This window comes from Rhodofomes roseus (genome assembly GCF_022264815.1).
Source record: "Rhodofomes roseus strain CIRM-BRFM 1785 chromosome Unknown C8Q71scaffold_16, whole genome shotgun sequence".
In the NCBI taxonomy this organism is placed as follows: Eukaryota; Fungi; Basidiomycota; class Agaricomycetes; order Polyporales; family Fomitopsidaceae; genus Rhodofomes; species Rhodofomes roseus.
The window spans coordinates 326,223-345,896 of NW_025952972.1; the positions used below are offsets into that span (position 1 = coordinate 326,223).

Consider the following 19,674-nt stretch of genomic DNA (forward strand, 5'->3'; position numbering starts at 1 on the left):
ACAGACGGTTCGCAGCGACTCGAAACGGACAACGGACGCGTGAGTTTCGAAGTAGTCCAGACCCGGGATCTGTTGGAATCCCTTCGCGACAAGTCTCGCCTTCGGTTTCCACGTCCCCACCTCATCACCTAAGAACTTCCGGGCATACACCCATTTGTTCCCGACGACGTTCATGCCCGGTTCACGTGGCACTAGAACCCATGCCCCAATGCGTTTGAGACCGCTGACCTCTTTCTCCATCTCTGGGATCCAGATCTCCGGCTCGTCCATCGCCTGCGGCATGGTCTCCGGTGTCGTACCTCCACGATAGTATAGGCCGCCGTCGTCCACGCTCACGGCTGGCTCCCCCTCAGCCATCATCGCCAGGTAAGCTCCTTCTGGTCTCGGGACGTCGAGTGCGGCCGGTACGTCGTCTGCTGCCCATGCCTCCCCACGTCTGCGTGCCTGCGCTTCGAGCTGCTCTGAGATCTGTGATTCCAGCATGCGCTGAGTTGGCGTCTTAACCCTGGTCGATCGCCGGAGCGGGGGAGGTGCAAGTTGGGCAGGCTCGAGGATAGGTGCAGGTTCGTGTTCAAACACTGGCTCCGCTTCACCTGGTACCTCGTCGACTGCTAGTGCGGGTGGTTCGGGCGGATTGTCGTCCTCGATCACAATTTCGGATGCCTGCTGTAGAGTGCGATGGCCGAGTCCTTCCTCGAATATGACGTCGCGGCTTCGGATGATGCGTCCTTGCGGTCCACTGGCTGGGTCCCATAGGCGGTAATTCGCGTCCTCGGTGTATCCAACCATGATACACCTGATCGATTTTGGGTCGAGTTTGCTGCGGGTTTCATCTGGTACCTTCGCCCAGGCAACACTCCCAAACGCGCGCAGGTGCGAGACGTTCGGTGCTCGGCCATACCATCGCTCATACGGGGTCTTCCCTCCCTGACGTGCACACGGCGTCAAGTTCTTCAGGTACATGGACGTGACGTACGCTTCTCCCCAGAGGTTCTCCGGCACGTTCGCGTCGAATAGCATAGCACGGGCGTGGTCACCGATCGTCCGGTGTCCGCGTTCAGCCATGCCGTCCTGCTGAGGCGTGTAGGGTGTGGTGAGCTCGTGGGCGATGCCGTGTTCTGTCGTGTATGCTTCCCACAGCGCGTTGAGGAATTCGGGTCCATTGTCTGTGCGTATAGCGATGAGTTTCTTCCCCGTTGAACGCTCTGCCATCGCGTGGAACCCTTTGAAGCTTTCCAGCGTCTCCGTGGCTTCCTTCGTCCTCAGGAGGTCCATCACACCGAACGAGGAGTGATTGTCGTCGAAGGTCATCCCGTGGTATGCCCCGCCCAGCGACTGAACACGTGCTCGTCCGGTCAAGTCGATCTCGACCAGTTCAAGCACCTCGGCCTTGCGCTCGGACGGTTTGAATGGAGCGCGCGGGTGTTTCCCTTTGATGCAGTCCTCGCACTTGCCCGCCGGTAGTCCTCCTTTGACTGACATGCCAGTCACGGCGCCGTTTGAGGCCATGGTCATCACCGTGCGCTCGCTAATGTGCCCGAATCGGCGGTGCCAAGTGTGGACATCCACCGTCTTTTCGTTGGAAAGCGTCGCAAGTGCGCGTGGGTCGTGGGTGATGTCCGACTTGGGTAACGTCGCAAGCACGGATGGGTCGACCTGTTTGAATGAGACTTCGTACAGGTTGTTGCTGCCCATTCTCCCTACTAGCATCAGCTCGCCACCGCCTCCTATAACTCGCATCTGTCCGCCCTGGACTTGTATTCCGCATCCGGCGTTGTCGATCCGCGAGAGCGAGATCAGGTTCGCGGCCAGATCCGGCGTATGCAAGGCGTTCCGGAAGGTAATCACGGTCTTCTGTCCGTTGACCGTAACTTCCGCATGGACAGTCCCCACTCCAATGATGGTGAAGGTCGCGCCTCGCTTTGCGCTGTTGCCAGCCTGCGGCGTCAGCGGTAGGTAGTCTGTGAAGACCTTGCGTTCCGTGAAGTAGTGGTGACTCGCGCCCGAGTCCAAGTACGCCCTGAACTCGTTTGAGTTGGCCTGGTCTGTGGCGTTTGTCGACATAGCGCTAGCGAGGAATATGTGGTATCTGATCCCGGACGGAGCCTGCGGAACCTGCGTCTCGGCTGAGGTGACAGCCGCCACGTTCGCACTGGGCTTTTGCGTCGGAGAAGGCTCGCTCGGGGAAGAGGTGGTCGCCTGAAGTGCTTGCCCCGACAAGTCTGCAGGTGAGCCCTTCTTTGGTCTGGGTTGGGATTTCCAATGCGATGGTTGCTGTCCCGCTTTTCCACCCCCCGCGCAGTAACATGTCTCCTTGGTGTGGTTTTTCCACCAACACCAGGCACAGATCGCCGCGGCTTTCGCAGACGTCATGAACGCCGATGTCTTCTCGATGGATGCCCCTGTCCCGCTTCGAGTATCGCCGAAGGGGTTCTGGGGACGGCCCGACTGCAAGAGCTCGTCTTCGTAGACTGCGAGGATCGTCGACATGACATCTTCGGGGTCGGTCCTTGTTAGGAGGGGAGTGGTAACGGGCCGGAGTGTCTCGCCCATGGAATGACAGATGAGGATGGCGAACCTTGGCTCGGTTATGGTCGACCCCAGGTCGCGGCACGCCTTACGGCGGCGACGCATCTCGTCGAAGTGCGCATGGACGTCGGAACCAGGGACGTACTTGCATGCCTTCAGGTACTCCTCCGCGTTCAGCACGGCAAGCTCGCTCCGCCTCTCCCTCACTGCTAACAGCGCGCTCCAGAACTCGTGCGCGTTCATGCTGTCGGGGTCCGCCCCACATCCGCTTAGGTCCGTCATGTTCAGAGTGACTATCCCCTTGACCAGGTCGTCGTTCTTCTTCCACTTCTCGATTGCGGCCGTTCCGTCTATCGTCGCGGTCGTTCCACCAGCTGACGGGATGGGGATGGTTCCGTCTAGGTAGCCGAGGAGACCTTTGAGGCGTAGGATAGTACGGATGCGACTCTTCCATTCCATCCAGTTCGTACGATTGAGCTGCTGAGACTCGGCAAACAGCGGGATGTGCAGTTTGTCCCTTTCGTCGCTCATGGCTGGGTGTATGCAGGGTATATGCGGTTAAAAACGGGATATATGCGCGTGAAAAACGTGGGTGGTTGTGCCCTAAAACGTCGTCCAGCCTCTGAGGTCTATCGAGTGTCAGTTGTTGGTCCGGGCCTAAGCAGCGACGCGTGGGCTCATAACCTGTTAACGACAATACACTCAGTCCTAGTCCTCGTGGTACTAGACTATACATTGCTGTAGCGTACCTGTTAACGACAATACACTACAAGTGTCCATTCAGTATTTGTACAAGTCCGAAACTAAAGCTACAGGTACTCACCTCAGTCCTAGTCCTCGTGGTACTAGACTGAGGTGCGACTACGCTACACGCGCCCTTACGCGCCGGATGCTACATCACGTGCCCGTGTCACCGTCCCACGTCAACACTATAGGCGGTACAGGAAGCTCCCGCAGGGCCACGGAATGTCGGTAGGCATGGGGGGTCTTCAGAGAAGAAGTCTCTGACAGCAACAGTTGCGCCGTCGTTGGCTCCCGGTGAGAGTGTTGGTATTTGTGGGGTTGCAAGGAATGTAAGAACCGAAGCTGACGGCGAGGCGAACAGGGCAGTGTCGACGACCGATGGGACAGCAAGGGCATCACGGAGTGCACAGTGGACATAACGTGGGGCGTTTGCGAAGTCCTTCCCCTTCCGTATCCATTCGCTCGATACAAAGACACCAGCATCAGATTTTGACTTAGTAGCCATGAGGTATGGAGACTTCGGGCTTGTGAGGACCGATGTAGCAGCAAGACGGTGGGCCGTGGGCTCAACAGTGACTTGTCGCGCTAGTGCTACTAGTGTAACTACAGTTGTTGCTTACTAACTCGACTTCAATTGATGTGTGTGCTGCACATGGCGACGGTCTCATAATACCAGGAGTGGCGGCTATGCCGGCTATTAGCAGTGAGGTTTACCATGTGTACATATGAGTACTGTCACAGATGTATACTACATTGCATGGGGAGGGATATGTTCGCAATTTTTGTACATTGGCCGACGTCTTGGCTGCCCGATTCAGCCCTCGGCCTCAGATTCGAGATCACGCAAGTCCCGAACCGTAAGGCCCGAGGGTACCGGCCACAGCTGCACGTGACTTTCTTTTCTACCTTTTCTTACATGCCCACCTCACGGTCCAGTATTTTACCGGTATTTTACGCGTTAATTACGTGTAAAAAAGGTGCTTGTTTTTTACAGGCCCCTTTTACACGCAACCCTAGCGCCGACAACCTTGAGGATCTGCTTGAGCTGGTCGATGAACACCGCCTACATGCCGCGCTCCGAATATGTATTATGATCATCGTAGTAGTCTCTGAATACATTGCATTTATGTCAATTTAAAACATGTGATATGTGCTGTCTGATGTGCTGTGCTACTGACACCGTCTGACACTATCTGAGGTGAAATGAGAAGATCTGACAACATGTGACGTCTGGTGTGCCCTGATGCTTCTGAAGCTCTCTGAAGGCCAACCTTCAGAGGCTCATACCGTCAGAAATTGCACACTTTCCTGATGTATCGTCGAATTACAACTCGTTCGTCAAACCGCACCATTGATCTGTATACAGATGCCCTAGTGCTCACAATCTCCGCCATAACCACAGTTCCCGTTAACCTGCAGCCGAAGCGTACGCTCTGTAAACCGTACGGTACGAAGCCAAAGACCTTTTCAACCATTCCAACTTGCTAGCAGTGCTACCTTATACACATGCGCGCAGGATTCATGTTACAGCGGCGACGCAAACTCTAACTGGATGGTATCTGCAGCAGTAGAGACGTACGCGATACGGGTTATGCTAGGTGAGTAGCCTCCAAGCCGACCGCGCTTCACGGCTATCTGGTCGTCCCCGTCAGCGACGGAGGTGATACGCCACATGCCCGGCAATCTGACGCTGACGTTGCGGAAAGGCCTCAAAAGTGCGCGCAAAGACCTCAGAAGTAACGTCCCTGAGATGCGCTTCGCCTGTCCGCGCAACTGCCTCATGTCGATCCGCACAAGTGCCTCAGCAGTGCAACAGACTCGATTGTATAACACAAAGTGTTACATCTATGGATCCGGATCCTCCTTCATCATACACGGAGTCTCCGATGGAAGATAGCAGAAGGGAAAGAGCACGACTGTACTGGAGGCGGATGACTCAGTACGTGAGTCGTAGGTCGATGGTGCGCGTACAATACCTCGAACGGTTACTTCGCAGCGTGCGGGCAGCTCGCGCACTTGCACGTGCCCTGCGCGCATGCGCAGCTCGCAGCGGAGGAGCAGGACCTACGCGATGAGTTGTCACCATTATCAGCTAGTGTCCTGAATGTGTACGATGAACGGCAACCGTAAATAAACGCACTTGCAGGTGCTCTGGCAGTTGCAGGCCATGTCGTTCTCGATGTTCGGGTGTTGGTAGTGAGGTGAGGCTGGTTGTGGTTGTGAATCCGATGGAGAGTGGCAAGAGGCGAGCGAGAGCAGCCTTATATACACCCATGTCGCCTAATAGGCTAGCCTCGCCGCCCTGCAGACATGATCTCGAGCTCAGCGGCGCCCTTGCCTTTCCTCACGTTTGCAAAAGCGGTGGCCTCGGGCTGTCGTGTATAGATGCGCTAGGATGCCCCTTTTGCGCCGCACAGTTTGATCATGAGAATTAGCGGCCTCTCCAAGAAGCTCTATTTCCTGAGTGTTTATGTCCGACCGCAGAGTCGGCGCATTTGTGTTCTCGACTTCTATATTGTACGCATGTGTCGTGTCACCGCATGCCGAATGCATGTCTACTGCCAATGCACCAATAGAAGCCCAGGAGAAGGGATTCGACGACCATTCGGAGAGCGTGTTCATCCTTGACGTTTCTGCTTTGCACCAATCGTCCCAGCGTCCGAACGACGTCAAGCTGCTGATAAGCCATCGAGCAAAGTCCTGCGGACCACGGCGAGGGACGCCACGGTCGCTCAGGCTGCAGCTAGCCTAGTGGCATCTACCACGAGACCTCCTCACAGCGTTGTCTCTGGATGGTAGACGGGGGAGGCACATCCTTAACCGGGGAACATTCAATGCAGCACCAGCCCTAGACGGAGTCCACACCTTGTTTGACATGATGTCATCTTCTATGCCAGCTACATTCGCCCACAAGCTAGGCATTCGTGCGGCTATATGCGGAAATGCCTCGCGCGGATTACGCGCGAAGGATCATGAGTTTGATTTGATGATCATTCTCTTCACCTCCTTGAGGCTCTGTACAGGTACGCCCCAGAACCGTTAGGGCTGACAACCCCATCCCCGGCGAACTGCAACGTTGTATCAACCCAACGATCTGGGACGCCGTGACCCGGGTGCTATCAGACATATGCTCTAGTAAGCGCAGAGCACGTTGACAGAATCTTAGGTAGCTCACGGTGCTTCACTGAACGCATTGCCACGAATTTCCGGTCATGTGGGAAGCGGGGCACGCTCGAGGAAACGGAACCTGCATCCATAGCAGCTTGGAGCCAGCGCATGTAGTTTGAACGCGTGGATGAGTCATGATGAATTTCTCAGGTAAAGGAGCACTCACAGTAGGAACAAGGTGCTGAGGTCGTGCCAATGAGTGTGCCTAAAAGGCTTGGAGCGAGCTCACCCTTCACTTGCAGAGGACTAGTTGTATACTATACGCTTCGCTTGATACCGCTTTGGACGTTCGCAGCTCGTGCGTAGAGCGTTATTGCGCAAGGTCGGCCCACTCCCAGTAGAATGGACATCCTCAGGCCCACCTCCGCCGATTGCGTATACCCACTACAGATGCGTTACATTCACCAATTAGCTTTCGCTATCATCGCTAAACATCGTCGCACACTTACTTGATTCCTGAGGTGCCGTCACTTCCGTGTCGGCCAATCCATGCGCGCGGGTTACTCCTGAAGGCCTGACTCCCGACCGGCCGAGTCTCTTCGCACTGGGAAGGTAACCTTCCCCTTGATTCCGTCAGCCTGCGCCGTCGATACAGACCATTACAGATATAGAAAGCGATCTTCTAGAGTCTTTCAGGATATATGTCGCATGCAGGTTCCCTGAAGCAGGCCACGAAGAGTCGGAAGACGACCTTTCTGTTGATTCATGGTGGAATAGAGGAGGTCGAGGGCTAATCCCGGTCCGAGTCGCATTCAACGAGGAGCTCTACATTTGGCGGTCCGAGACGGGCCGGCTTCAACGCTCCTTTATGGGCGCTTACTTACAGCTGCTTCAACTTGAAGCGCTTTGGACTGGACGAACGCAATCCGTTTTCACGCAACACGGTCAGTGCATCCAATTCAAGCTTCAAGCGACTGGGTACTCCGGTTAACGTACCAGTGGCGAACACATCTCTTACGATCGAGGTTCACCACAGGCTCAGCCTTCAAGCTTCAGGCCGCGAGCGGCACTACGTCAAATTCAGTCCAGAGCGCGCGACGCGCGTGGACTGTGTAGAAGGTCTGATACTCCGAATCCATCTCTGGGCGAGTTATTTAGTGGCTGAAGTTCTACCGAAGTTAGATGCCAGCACCGCGGAAAATCCGTGAACATTAGTAGAAGTCCCTCGTGGGATATCGGCGACGCATCTTCTAGTGATGCACCGAGCTCTCGCTATTCCAGAGCTCCTCCTCTCTATAGTCAAGGAGGCCGTGAACCAACGGTCGTTCTTCGAATGGTCGACGCTCGTCGCGTTCGCGCTCACATGCCGCACGTTTCTCGAACCCGCGTTGGACGTCATATGGCGCAAGCAGAACGGGTTGGGCCACCTTGTCGAGTGCCTACCGCGAGACCTCTGGACGATATCGCCGGGCGAGCCTTTGGACATCCTAGTAAGCGAGAGCTATTCTTTCGGTCCGGAACACGATAGCTCATAGCATCGATCATCCCTCAGCTCCTCCAAGAGCCCACAAGACCCACGGTAGAACAAGATTGGGAGCGTTTTGACTTCTACGCTCGGCGTGTCCGCGAACTACGTTGTCACCCATCGAAGTATCTCATGCATTCATCCCGCATCACCTCGGAACGTCTCTTCCTATGGCTCCATTTGTCAAGATCAGGACATCAGCTCCTTCCGAATCTGACTATTCTGACATGGACAAGCATGTCATCGCTTGTGTATTACGGCTCGGCACATCTCTTGTTCGGTCGACAGCTCTCCGTGCTTAGCATCGGATCGACTGTACCCTCTACCAACTCTGGCGCCATTGCTCACGCATTGCTCCGCCTTCCGCCCCGCTCGCCGAACATTCAAGAGCTGGAAGTGTATTTTATGGAGCAGGGCAATTTCTTTCAGTCTACCCAACCCATAATCGGCGACATCTTCACGTCATTGCAAAGGCTGAAGTGTCTCTCAATCCATACGAACATCCCCATGCTGTACGACGACTTCGCGAAATTGACGACTCTCCCTCAGCTCTTGGTGCTGAACCTCACAAACGGGAGTGGCCCCATCTTGGTGGCCGGTCCGTCGAGACAAGGTCGCGATGCATTCCCAGACGTCACCTTCCGTACTCTTGAGACTCTTCATCTCTCGTGCGACTTCATGGAGAACTGCATTGACGTGCTGTCGGTGTGTCGCTTTCCTTGCCTCAAGAGAGTATGTCCAGTATCCAATAGAATCTCGGATGCTGTCACTCTCGGTCGCGCGCTGCAACTTGTTCACGAGCGGTGTTCGCATACTTCCCTGGAGGCGGTCCAGGTGTACGTCGGCGATTGGAGCAGCATACGCACTAGCGAAGCCATCACTATCGCAGACATAAAGCCGCTCTGCAAGTTCCATCACCTTCGCAGCTTCACCATCATCACGGAAATGTGCATTGTTCTTGACGACAGAGCCGTCGAGGAACTAGCCACATCATGGCCCCAGCTAGAGGATCTGCACCTGTCGAGCTTGGCCCCGTACCCTTGGCCAACTCCTACGGCGACCACGCTGGCGGGGGTAGCGCACTTCGCCCGGTATTGCCCCCTTTTGACGACACTCGAGATAGACGTGAACACGGCGTCTGGTACCGATGTCTCAACTCACGCGAAGCCCGGCGATGGCTACTGCAATCGGAGCCTACTGAACATTCGCTTTGGTCAATCACCTGCTCTGGGTGACCCCGCGCAGATTGCAGCCTTTGTCTTTGCGATTTTCCCTACCCTCGAGCACGTCAATGAGGACAGTAATAGGAGGGACGAATCTTGGGTACCGGTACAGGACGCCTTCAAAGCCTTACATATGGCTGCGCAGGGGCAGAGGAATGCTTGTAAGTCGCTTCGGCATTCACTGCACGATTTGAACTTACTACCTGTGTTATTGACTCGGTAACGATTTAGCCCCGTAGACGCATGTGGTGGCGTACAGGTACAGAGTACATCCTCCTGTACTTGTGCAGTACCTGCACGTATGTCTTATGCGCCAATTCTACAAGGAGCGAACCATACTTATCATCTTACATGGGGTGTTAGGTACTATACACTCGTGCCATCGTGATGATGGTGTCAGCGCTTGAAGGACATCGGAACCTGCTACAGATAAAATCACACGTCTCATGGGACGAGGTTGAACTTGAAGGACAACAGTTGGAATCTCTGTGATACATACTTACCAAAGACTCGGTGAGCCCGATCGATGTATGTATCACACAAGCGAAGGAGCGCACCTTGATTATTCCGGGTTTACGCTAGCAATTCGCAGGAGCATCCGACGCCGATAGGACCGCTTGACCTAATGAGAGTATTATGTAGAACGAGCATAAACCCCAGGACACACGACACACGCACAGGCAGTTATCCTGCCAGTGGCGGCACAAGACATCTCCGCGCGGTTTGAATCAAAATGCTGGATGTCGAAATACAGGTTCAGTCGGCACAGTGCCCGGAAGATTCTGTGTGTGCAATGCAGAGACTAAGGTCGTGTATGGCCAACCTTGTAACAATGTAAGTTTGGGATGGGCCATGACGCAACCAAGGCGGCCGACTCCAAAGTTCAAACCTTAGTCATCTGAAGCTCCACCAACTGCCGCCTCAGGCCTAGGGATTTGCGCGCAAATATTGCGCGTCCCGCAGAATTGCCTCACCATCACAGAAATGCCTCGGTGCGTAAATGCCTCAACTTTACATATGGCATCAATACTGCGTTCACATTCTTCTGCCCAACATTAATCATACATGGATCCAATATCGTCAACGACTACGACATTTCGGGCGCTGTTGACGGCTTTAGAATGAACTCGGCTGTCCTCTTTGAAAGAAAGCGACATACGTTCTTTACTGCTTGCCATTGGAACAGTTGGCGCAGTTGCAGGTGCCCTTCTGGCAGGCGCATCCGGTGCCGCTGGGGCCGCAGGCGCTGCAAGCATCACATTGTCAACCATGGCAATAGGAGAGAGGCTCCTCGTACATACCCGCAGTTACTCTGGCAAGTGCAAGCCATCGTGTCTTCAAATTTAAGTGGTGATATGAGAGTGTGTACTTGGTGGTCGGGATGAGGAACAGATACAGCGTATGCACCGATTATATACGGTGCGGATGCAGGCGTTGACCGCCCTGACACTACATATGACGTAGAGGGGCGGATTCAAGAGGGGCGGACTCCGAGTTCTGTCATCCAGACCTGCTGCCCCCGCGCGTGAGGTGAGCTGGGGAGGCTTGGACAGAATCGGACATGGCCTGTCTGAATCCGACATGCCTGCGAATCCCTGGTTAAGTTTCATCCCTGGCCCCAGCGGGAGAACGATGCGCACGAATGAACCCTAGCTGAGGCAGCGAGCGTCAGCCGCTCAACACCGGCTCACCTGAGTCTGTCTTTGCGGCGATCAGTCAACTAGACGTACGTGGTGAATACCTTCAACTTTGGTCATCCGAATACCTCGTTCTCTCGTTCTCTCCCATTCATGTCGCGGCTGAAATGGCATAGCGATCGCGGTTCTGCGTAGATCGTGAGAGATAGAAAAAGGCATTGTCCAGGCTGAGCCTTATGGTTCTAGTGTAATCGGTATTGGTACAAAGTAATTCTGCGAATGTGTTCCATGTTAGGCAGGACTCAATGTATCTCGAGGCAACACGCACCCTGAGCATCTTCTGATGGAATACTACGAAGCCTTCTCCGCAGACTTACTGCGACCACGACGTTTAGCCAGAAACCTGGAAAACCTTGACGGTCGTGTGTCCGGCTCCTCCCGAGCCGCGTCCTTCTCCCCTTCTCCCTTCTCCACAGACTTGGAATCGCGTCCACGGCCGTGTTTGTCCGGGGACTTCGTAAGGAACTCGACGATGACATTCCACAGGTGGTTCCCGCTCATCGTATGCTCGTCCATCAGGAACGCTTGGTCCGCAATGCGCATGAGCCGTCGCGCCTCCTCCGTGTCTCTCCTCGCGACAATGCTACTGGGCGGGGGCGCCTCGTCGACGTCGAGCGCCCAAGCCCACGGCCAGCTCCCCGCACTGATCAGGCCCTCATGAATGCCCTTCGGCGTGTGCAATGTACTCTTTTTCTTGCCTTGCTTCTCTTGCTTCTCAGTGTGCGCGCTGCCCTCAGGCGTGAGTGCCATCTGGAGCTGTGCCATGTGCTGCATGGCATCATGAGCGTGGCGCGAGAGGTTCCGGCGTCGCTCCTTTTCAACCGCCTTGTACACCTTCGCGAACCGTCGCTCGAACTCCTCCCGGCCGGCATAGTACCGCCGCATGATGAGCTCAGTAACCTCGCCTACAAGCTCCTCTGGCATCTGCAGCGCAGGGAGCTCAGGCTCGGGTTCGAGGGGGCGGATGACCCCGTTCGTGGAGACGCGTTCGCGGATCATCGTGTCCTGCGCTACGTCAGTAAAATGAAGGATGCTGGTCAGCAAAATGCCTCACCATGCCATCGTCGTATACCGAAGGTTCTCCCGCACGTCTCACACCCTCTGCACTGCTTGATGCATCGTGCCCGAACCTGGGCCCAGCGACGTCGGAGTCCGTCCCATCCTTCCCGTGATCGGGGAACAAATGTGAAGTATGTCGATGGAAAAACGTGCTGACAGCCCGCCTTCCACTTCTCGTCCTGCTGGAGCCACGGCCAGATACACTTGTAGTCCCGTCGGATGTCCCGGGATACGTATGCCCGTGTATCGTCGAGGATGATGACTGACTTGCAGCGAACCCAGACGAAGATAACGGGAGGTTGAAGCCAGGCGACAGGGGTGAGCTAGGCGGGCTGCTTGTCGGCGACGCCGTCAGCGGAACATCGTTCGGCGACAGCATCTGGGACGGCGGCGGGAGCATTCCCGTGGCATGTTTGCAGAACGTCGCTATTGCACGATAGCAGTACTTCGCGGGCGTCGTGAACGAGAAGAGGGTTGGCAGCGTGTGTGCAGCATCTGCATGTGTCCATGGTCTGTCAGGGCGTGCCACCAAATTGGATGAAGATTCACTTACCGTCCCACACTTGTAAGTGCACCTTGGTCGGACCGTACCGAGATTCGATGCCTTCCAGGATTGGATATAGCTCCCGCACCTCGTCCTTGATCTTGAACCTTTCTGGATAAGCCGCTTTGTGCGCTCTATGTAAAACGGTCACGACATGCAAACCTTGATCTAAATCACACTCACAAATATACAATCTCATCCCTGATGACCTCTTTCTCACTCGCGATAATGAACAAGGGCGGGAGTCCACCTAGATAGCCAGTGACCGCGCTCACGAGTGGGTGCCTCAGCAGATAATTCGGGCCATACAACTGGACCTGCTGATCGATCTTCAGCACCTCGCCCTTCTCCGTCTGGAGCGTGATTGTTTGCTCGCGTACGGCCGTCGACGGCGGAGGCCGCGGGAGGTCCGCGGTGGAGCCCAAGTGGATTGTCTCGCCCGATGACGTACGGAACTCATGCGACGGCCGCGCGGGCGGGGCGTCAGAGGGCGACGGTGAGGAGGGACTGGACGGTGTGGACATGACAGGAACGGCGGAGTGGCCCAAATGAACGACCTCGCGGACGCGCGTGCGGATGCTATTCTGCACCTCGGCGGTTAGCTCGTTCGGCGGGGGAGGCCAGAGTATACTCGGTCTATGGAAGGAGAGGCCATACTGAGGGAGCACGTCCTGGTTGCCGTCAGGACTCGTCTTCAAGTCGAAGAGAGGGACGGACTCACTGTAGCAGTATTGAGGTGTACACTAGGGAAAGAATGCGTCAGGTCACACCAAGGTGAGATCAGCACGGCACCCGCAGGCGGTGGGAGGCCCGAATCGCGGATCACTTGCAGCAGCGCGAGAGTCAGCCCGCCGCCTGCTGAGTCACCAGCGACGACGATATGAGCTGGGTCCACAGGACTATGGGATGCTTCTGGCGGTGGACGTATGAGGAAGAGATCTATGATGCTGATCAAAACCTGTCATACAGACGCGAGAGGGGTACGCACAAGCTGCGAGGAAGTCCTGGATGGCACAAGGGAAGGGATATTGCGGCGCAAGGCGGTAATTGATTGCAAATACACGACCGCCAATCTTGCGCGCATATCGCTCAAGACTGTACCTCTCTTGGTCTATGCTACCGAAATAGTACCCGCCTAGTCGCCTAGTTCAGCGTCCACCAGGTGCGTGAAGTCGGACGTACGTACCGCCATGTGCGTAGAGAATGCATCGCATCTTGTCCATCTCCGGTTCATAGGTGGCCGGCTTGTCTTCGTCGGCGTGAGCCTCGCCGCTCACAGGTGGGCGAGAACGCGATCTAGTCCCCTTTCGTTGAGCCTTGCTACGTTTCTTTGCCTCTTGCCAGTCCTTCTTCATGGTGATCCACTCTGCATCGACGCTGCCGAGCGAAAGTGAGGATGGCATCATGCTGCCCATGAAGGAGTACGCACCCCCGGACGCCACGGACCTGCCACCACTTCGTTCCTCCCGCAACACGCTTCGTCACTTCCTCTCCTCCGAGCGCCTTGATGAGATAGGTCGCCGCGTCGTCGCAGCAGGAGATCGGTACGAGCAATCGCACGACGTGCGTCCACGGGGGTGATGGTGTCCGGGTATTAGAGAACTCCTGCAGTTCCTCAACGGTATGTCTGTCAAATGTCAAGTCTCTTATTCTCCCGAAAGGCGAAACGGGACACTCACTTCGACGCGGCATCGAGGAAGGTCTGTAGTGAGGATACACCCTTCAACCTTCTGATGCATTCGCTTGCCATTTGCCACACACCTTGATGACATGGAAGGCCTGATCATACAGCAACTCTTGACGGCTTAAGTCGGTTACCCCGTCCCCGCGTTCATCCACTATCCGTTCGAAATAGTGTTTGACGAGTGTTTCGAGTAGCAAAGGACCAAGTCTCAGGCCGGCTTGGCCGAGCAGGGAGTTCAAAGGCATGCTGACCGGTGTTAGGACTGTATGTGCCTAGTCTCGCAGGCCCTTGAAACACGACCTGTCTCGGGCTGAAGGGAGTGTTGGTGTGCGTGACGCTTGTGGTTCTGCAGGTCCGCGAGCAAGTTGAAGTAGAACAAGAGAACAAGTCGATTAGGCTTGACGATATAACATATCGACTTCGAAGATGTGCAAAGCGTACGACTGAGAGTCGAGTTGTATGCAGGAGGAGGAGGAGGAGGAGGAGGAGGAGGCACCGCGGGCAAACCAGGTTGTTCGAACTCCGAAAACCCCTACGAACATCGGTCCCGCCTGGGAACCTTTACGGACTCCGAATATTGTCAGAACATGCTGCGAACATGATGCGTTTCAGCCGATTTCAGCATGTTCGGAGGCCGAACATGCGTGTTTTCGGCGAACATGCTACGAACATGAGAAATGTAGGAGCATTTCCGGAGTCAGTCAAGCTCTCCGAAAAGGTTCCCATGGAGGACCGATGTTATTAGCATTTTCGGAGCCCGAAAAACCTGGTTTGCCCGCGGTGAGGAGGCAGGGGGGGAGTCCTCAAAAGCAGTAAGTTAATGATGTTTACTACGAGTCCAGGCGCCCTTGAATCTGATTATAAGGTCTTATAGATTATAAGGTCTTATAGATTATAAGGTCTTATAGCTTATAAGCCCATAGTACCATAGTACATATATATACTTACATACCTCAGTGCGTTTGATCTTGTTCTCTCATCATCACCATCAACGTAAGTAGTTCGCAGGCAGCTGAACGTGTACCGCGCGTATTCCTAGCTGCTGCTTACATTTTTGAGCAAGAGGAGACGTGACTCGGTCTGGCCATCTCACCACTAGTACTGCTCCCTCAACCACTCCGAGGCCTTCGCACCAGACCGAATCTGAGGCAGTTGACCGTGACCGCGTTGCGTCGAACGCATATCGAGGTCCAGGAAAGCGGATTCAGCGGACCGCGAAATATGTCACAAGCAGATTCCTCCGATGCAGGAGTCCCAGCAGGTGAGATTCAAGTTTATGCATGAGGTGTGAACAAATTTAAACAATCTCGCCATGTCTAATATCTTGTCCAACGAGGCTTCTAGGGAGAACCAGCTCTGAGGGCCTAACAAAGGAGCCTGAGGTCGTACCAGAGCCTCAGCCGTTGGTCATGCAGATTGTCGTGAGGCGCGACTTGCTCGATGTCAGTCACAGTCGATCTCTCTCAGGCTGTACTACGACACGGACTGACGTCGACGATCTGCACTCGCCCTCAAACCCACGGAAAATTTACTCACTCGCTCTGGGATCCATCTCGTACTGACGGACGCACATCGATATGATGGCCCGTATTAGATCGCAGGGTGGGGTGTCGGTCCGCTAATGGCACAGACCGCTCATGCGACAGCCGCTGTGAGTCGTCCGCAAGCATGGTTCAGTTCAGACAGGGGTGAATTTACGCTAAAACAGGTACTATACGAGACACGCGATCTCCCTGAGACCAAGGCATACCTCGACGATTTGAAGAATATGCGGAAAGTAAGCACAACACTAGTTTCATCGACACGACTGTTCGCCGTCGCTCGCTGAGTGCTGATTTCCCCCTTGCACATATCACAGGCCGTCCTCCAGGTACCGTACTCATTCGCACATTCAACTTCCTTTCATTGACACCCTGAATCCGTGACGGTAACCGGGGACGATAGGTAGCGGATCGGAAGGGCATCGAGAAGCTTGCCGCTTTGCTTTCCTCAGCGGACCCACCGGTGTTGCATCATCTATGGGTCGAGCAGCCGGAGAACGAGCCATCTTGCCTTGCGCTGGCGCCGAACCGGCGCGAGAGCAGAGTGAAGAGGGCATTGGACAAGAGTGGGTGTAGGTTGTGGAAGGGCTAGGGCTCACGTAGCGTGCACGGGAAAGGGTATGTAGCGAGGTAGTTGTGTTTCCATGAGCTAGATGGAATTGTGTTGTCCTCTTGCATGTAGCCTGAGACTGTAACGGTGTTCATTGCGCTCCCGTTGTGCTACCTTTACGTGAGTTCCACAACATAAAAAAGCGTGGGGAAAGGGTTAGCTGCGAGCCGCTATAGTTAATTATGTAATAAGTTCATATGCCAGCCAGTCACCAGGAGAGAAGGAGGAGCAACCCCTTCAAGTTGAGGAGGCTGAGGGTGGAAAGACGCGTCGTAGTCGCTCGCCACAGCAACGCCACAGACGCGTCCGGATGGGTGCCTGACAGTGACTGGTACGGAAAGCCGCGTCTTGCCCTCGGAATTGCAATCCAACTTTCAGCTCATCGCGAACATTTTCTGTTTCGAAAACCAGATGTACAAACTTTCCTCGATTGCGGCTATACTGTAAATCTGGGTGTGTAGAATGTGAAATCTCGGCCTCCGAGTCCATGTCCTCAGTAAAGTACCAGATCTACTCGAAGGAAGTACGACTATGAAATTTTTTCAAACCTAGCAACTTGAATGATTAATGATTGCTGGCCTTGCTTCGAGTTTGGAGGAGCACCGTTGGCGTCAAAGCTATTCCTGCAATTTCGCGGTAGGCTCTCTGTTGCTGCTATTCTGACATACTGACGGAAGCGATACGTAGTACAATCAACGATTGGATCACCGGCGATCGGGCCTGGATATGTCAACTGTCTATCGACGTAAGTCTCCAATTATGGGCATTAGTATTTACTTGCTGAAGTAAGTTATTTGGTATGGATGTCGGTTCCAGTCGTGACTGTCCCAATAATTGCTTCAGTCGTGTGGTGCATTACATAGTTGCCCATCACCCCTACTTCAGTTGCTCAGGCTGATGAGTATCAGACCGAAGTTGAAGCCAAGATTCGGGTGGATTATAAATATTGGGCGGAAAACCCACAGTGCAAGATGATGTAAGTAGCTCTTTTCTGCACATTCTCTCTCGAACTCGAACAACACTGACCTGGTAAACACGACTTTCAGAAACATCATCTACGCCCACGACACCATCTATTTCCTCGACATCAACAATATCAAGTCCGAAACCGACACTCAGACCAAGCTCAGCCCGCAGAGCTGGGAAGCTACGACACATCGTGACAAGTGCACGTACCTGTTCAAACTCGCGCGACCCTGGGGCCTGGGCTTGCGCGAGATCCTCGATCCACGCGAATACTAATGCACAACGTACAACGCGATGGCGGTCATGGAGGCGGCAGGCCCGGAGGCCATCATGTAGGATACTGTCAGGGACAACGGGGAGAGGGTGCAATGAAGTTGATGTAGCGCTTACGGAGTTGTGCAGTATTCGATGTTCTCTGTTACAAGACATCCTGAGCGTCGACATCCCCGTTGCATTGGATGAACAGGGCACCCTAGGAAGTGCTCGAGCGCACGACTTTCGTCGTCTACACAATCTGGTGCCTTCGCCTCTGCGCGTCCGACGCATGGACGGGCCCCGCCGTGGTCCTATCCCGGGAGGCGGCGCAGCGGTGGTCCGCAAAGCGACAGGCTAGGGTGGAAGAGTGTCTGGTTGTGTCTGCACGGCGGACAGACGAGTTAGTATCATGTAAGCCCATGCCAGCATGTTCCTTTCATTCTATGTACACGACAGAGACCGAGGTGGGAATCGTGCTGAACGAGCAGGGCTGGGAAGCTATATACTCAGTGACCGGTGCACTGCGTGTCTGCATGCTTGCGCAGCTCTGGTCAAAGGGCTCACATACCATCGGCGTACCTTCGAGCAGGATTACCCAGCCCTTGCCATGCACTCTGGTGACTGAAAGTTGCGTGCATTCGATCTAGAAATTGCTCGAGCGCACGACTTCTCTTGTCTCGCTGATCTCTACCGCGAGTGCCTTGCCTGACCACGGAGGCCGTCTCCGCTCCCCTGATGCATCGACACCACCGTCTGTAATGCCATCGCCAAAGAAGACATAGCCAGGGATATAGCGGTCCACGAAACTGATAGCAGCGGGCTGAAGCTGAGCATATCCACGCTCCCGAGAGACAAGTCACTCACGCATCCACCTGCTCGTCCGTCATGCCTCGCCCACCATTGAGCGACTTCATGTGGTGCTCCTGCTGCAGGCGCCACTTGTATATGTGCGAATACGGATGGGACGTCTCCGGCTTGATCTAGCATGTACGATCGACGACAGCACCCTCCGTGATGCGGCAAAAACGTACCTGGATGAACGCGTCGAACAGCTCCCACCACTCAATATACTCCTTCAGGCGCTCATTAATGTCCACGATGTTCTCCTTCCTGAAGCCCCGCCGTTGGAAGAAGTCCGCGCCGAGATCGGGCACGGGCCGCGCCCACCGCCGGTCGATCTCCTCCGCACTGACGGGGTAGAATCCGGTGCACCAGCCCTCGAAGATGACGACGTCGAGCGGCGCGCGCACGGTGGCTCCCGCTACGCGGTCGCCTTCTCCGTCGTACAGGCTCTTGTCGAAGCTCGGGAACGCTACCTCCGCCTCATCCGCACTGTCGTTGATCCGCTTCAGCTTGCGGAGGATGTCGCTGCCGAGCGTGACGTCGTGTGTGCCCGGCTGGCCGCGCCCTTGCAAGAGGCCATTGTCCGGATTCGCAGCGGCGAGCCCAACGAGGCTGTCGTGCGGGAGGTAGAGGTCGTCGATCGATAGGACAGCGACGGAGAGGGAGTGCGGTGAAGCGGTGAGCGCGTTTCGGAGGCGTGAGGTGATGAATGTCTTGCCGCTGCCCTGCGGGCCTTGTACGGCGACCATTAGCGGCGAGCTCCTCTGTCCTTCGGGGAAGCGGGATCGGAAGCGAGTGAGTTGGGAGAGAACATGCTGGCGCATGAGCTCGACCGCCAGGGGCTCTGGGTCGCCGTTGGGCTAGTGTCTGTCAGCGACACGGGCCTTGCGCGGCAATCCTACGTACCTCGGACATCTTGCAGGAATAACTGTGAGAACGATGAGAATCGAGGATCACCGACTCATACGCCTGGCGGAGAGCAGAATATATAGATCGCACTGTTCAGGGATAAATTCGGGCTCGGAGCGTCGATTCCGTCGTCCCGCCCGCGTGCCGGCTGCTCAGCTGCTCAGATGACGTCCGCAACAGGAATTCTGCCCCTGCTGGTCTTGAGGCTTGAGTTGCTGTCAAGTTGCTGTGCATGAGCACGCCCTAGAAAATGATATGTATGAAACATAGTGACATTGCGTTGCAGTGTTGTGCAAGATGTTGTGCAAGACGTCGTCGAAGCCTGGTCGAAGGTACTGATAAGAAAGATACAATTCAGTATTGGACTATATCGGAGCTATAATATATCACTGTACTTTCTAACCTTTCCCATCAGTTTATTCGCATTCAGAGATAAG

General features: G+C 55.0%; 5 protein-coding genes across 5 annotated transcripts; 2 read left to right on the forward strand and 3 right to left on the reverse strand.

Moving 5' to 3' along the window:
* Nucleotides 1-7,276: 7,276 nt before the first annotated feature.
* On the forward strand, nucleotides 7,277-9,431 carry C8Q71DRAFT_770787 (uncharacterized protein). The gene is made up of 5 exons (XM_047924328.1): nucleotides 7,277-7,359; nucleotides 7,418-7,500; nucleotides 7,549-7,871; nucleotides 7,934-9,290; nucleotides 9,361-9,431. The coding sequence occupies exons 3-5, from the start codon at nucleotides 7,638-7,640 to the stop codon at nucleotides 9,366-9,368; spliced, it is 1,599 nt and encodes a 532-aa protein (XP_047776714.1). The 5' UTR covers nucleotides 7,277-7,359; nucleotides 7,418-7,500; nucleotides 7,549-7,637; the 3' UTR covers nucleotides 9,369-9,431.
* A 1,429-nt stretch (nucleotides 9,432-10,860) lies between these two features.
* Nucleotides 10,861-14,465, reverse strand: C8Q71DRAFT_158134 (lipase/ esterase). Its single transcript, XM_047916668.1, has 11 exons — nucleotides 14,191-14,465; nucleotides 14,109-14,131; nucleotides 13,859-14,056; nucleotides 13,616-13,806; nucleotides 13,418-13,564; nucleotides 13,151-13,368; nucleotides 12,613-13,100; nucleotides 12,439-12,563; nucleotides 11,881-12,380; nucleotides 11,095-11,831; nucleotides 10,861-11,039 (listed from the first exon to the last, which is right to left on the reverse strand). Exons 1-10 carry the CDS (start codon nucleotides 14,356-14,358, stop codon nucleotides 11,118-11,120), a joined length of 2,772 nt encoding a protein of 923 aa, XP_047776715.1. The 5' UTR covers nucleotides 14,359-14,465; the 3' UTR covers nucleotides 10,861-11,039; nucleotides 11,095-11,117.
* Nucleotides 14,466-15,073: 608 nt separating this feature from the next.
* C8Q71DRAFT_770813 (peptidyl-tRNA hydrolase II) lies at nucleotides 15,074-16,367 on the forward strand. Its single transcript, XM_047924329.1, has 7 exons — nucleotides 15,074-15,106; nucleotides 15,177-15,374; nucleotides 15,458-15,555; nucleotides 15,708-15,764; nucleotides 15,822-15,890; nucleotides 15,972-15,983; nucleotides 16,058-16,367. Exons 2-7 carry the CDS (start codon nucleotides 15,335-15,337, stop codon nucleotides 16,244-16,246), a joined length of 465 nt encoding a protein of 154 aa, XP_047776716.1. The 5' UTR covers nucleotides 15,074-15,106; nucleotides 15,177-15,334; the 3' UTR covers nucleotides 16,247-16,367.
* A 686-nt stretch (nucleotides 16,368-17,053) lies between these two features.
* C8Q71DRAFT_158289 (uncharacterized protein) lies at nucleotides 17,054-17,933 on the reverse strand. Its single transcript, XM_047916669.1, has one exon. It carries the CDS (start codon nucleotides 17,774-17,776, stop codon nucleotides 17,141-17,143), a length of 636 nt encoding a protein of 211 aa, XP_047776717.1. The 5' UTR covers nucleotides 17,777-17,933; the 3' UTR covers nucleotides 17,054-17,140.
* A 195-nt stretch (nucleotides 17,934-18,128) lies between these two features.
* C8Q71DRAFT_711610 (P-loop containing nucleoside triphosphate hydrolase protein) lies at nucleotides 18,129-19,152 on the reverse strand (the record flags this gene model as incomplete). Its single annotated transcript, XM_047920816.1, has 3 exons — nucleotides 18,129-18,291; nucleotides 18,350-18,465; nucleotides 18,517-19,152. 3 exons carry the CDS (start codon nucleotides 19,150-19,152, stop codon nucleotides 18,129-18,131), a joined length of 915 nt encoding a protein of 304 aa, XP_047776718.1.
* Between the last annotated feature and the right edge of the window lie 522 nt (nucleotides 19,153-19,674).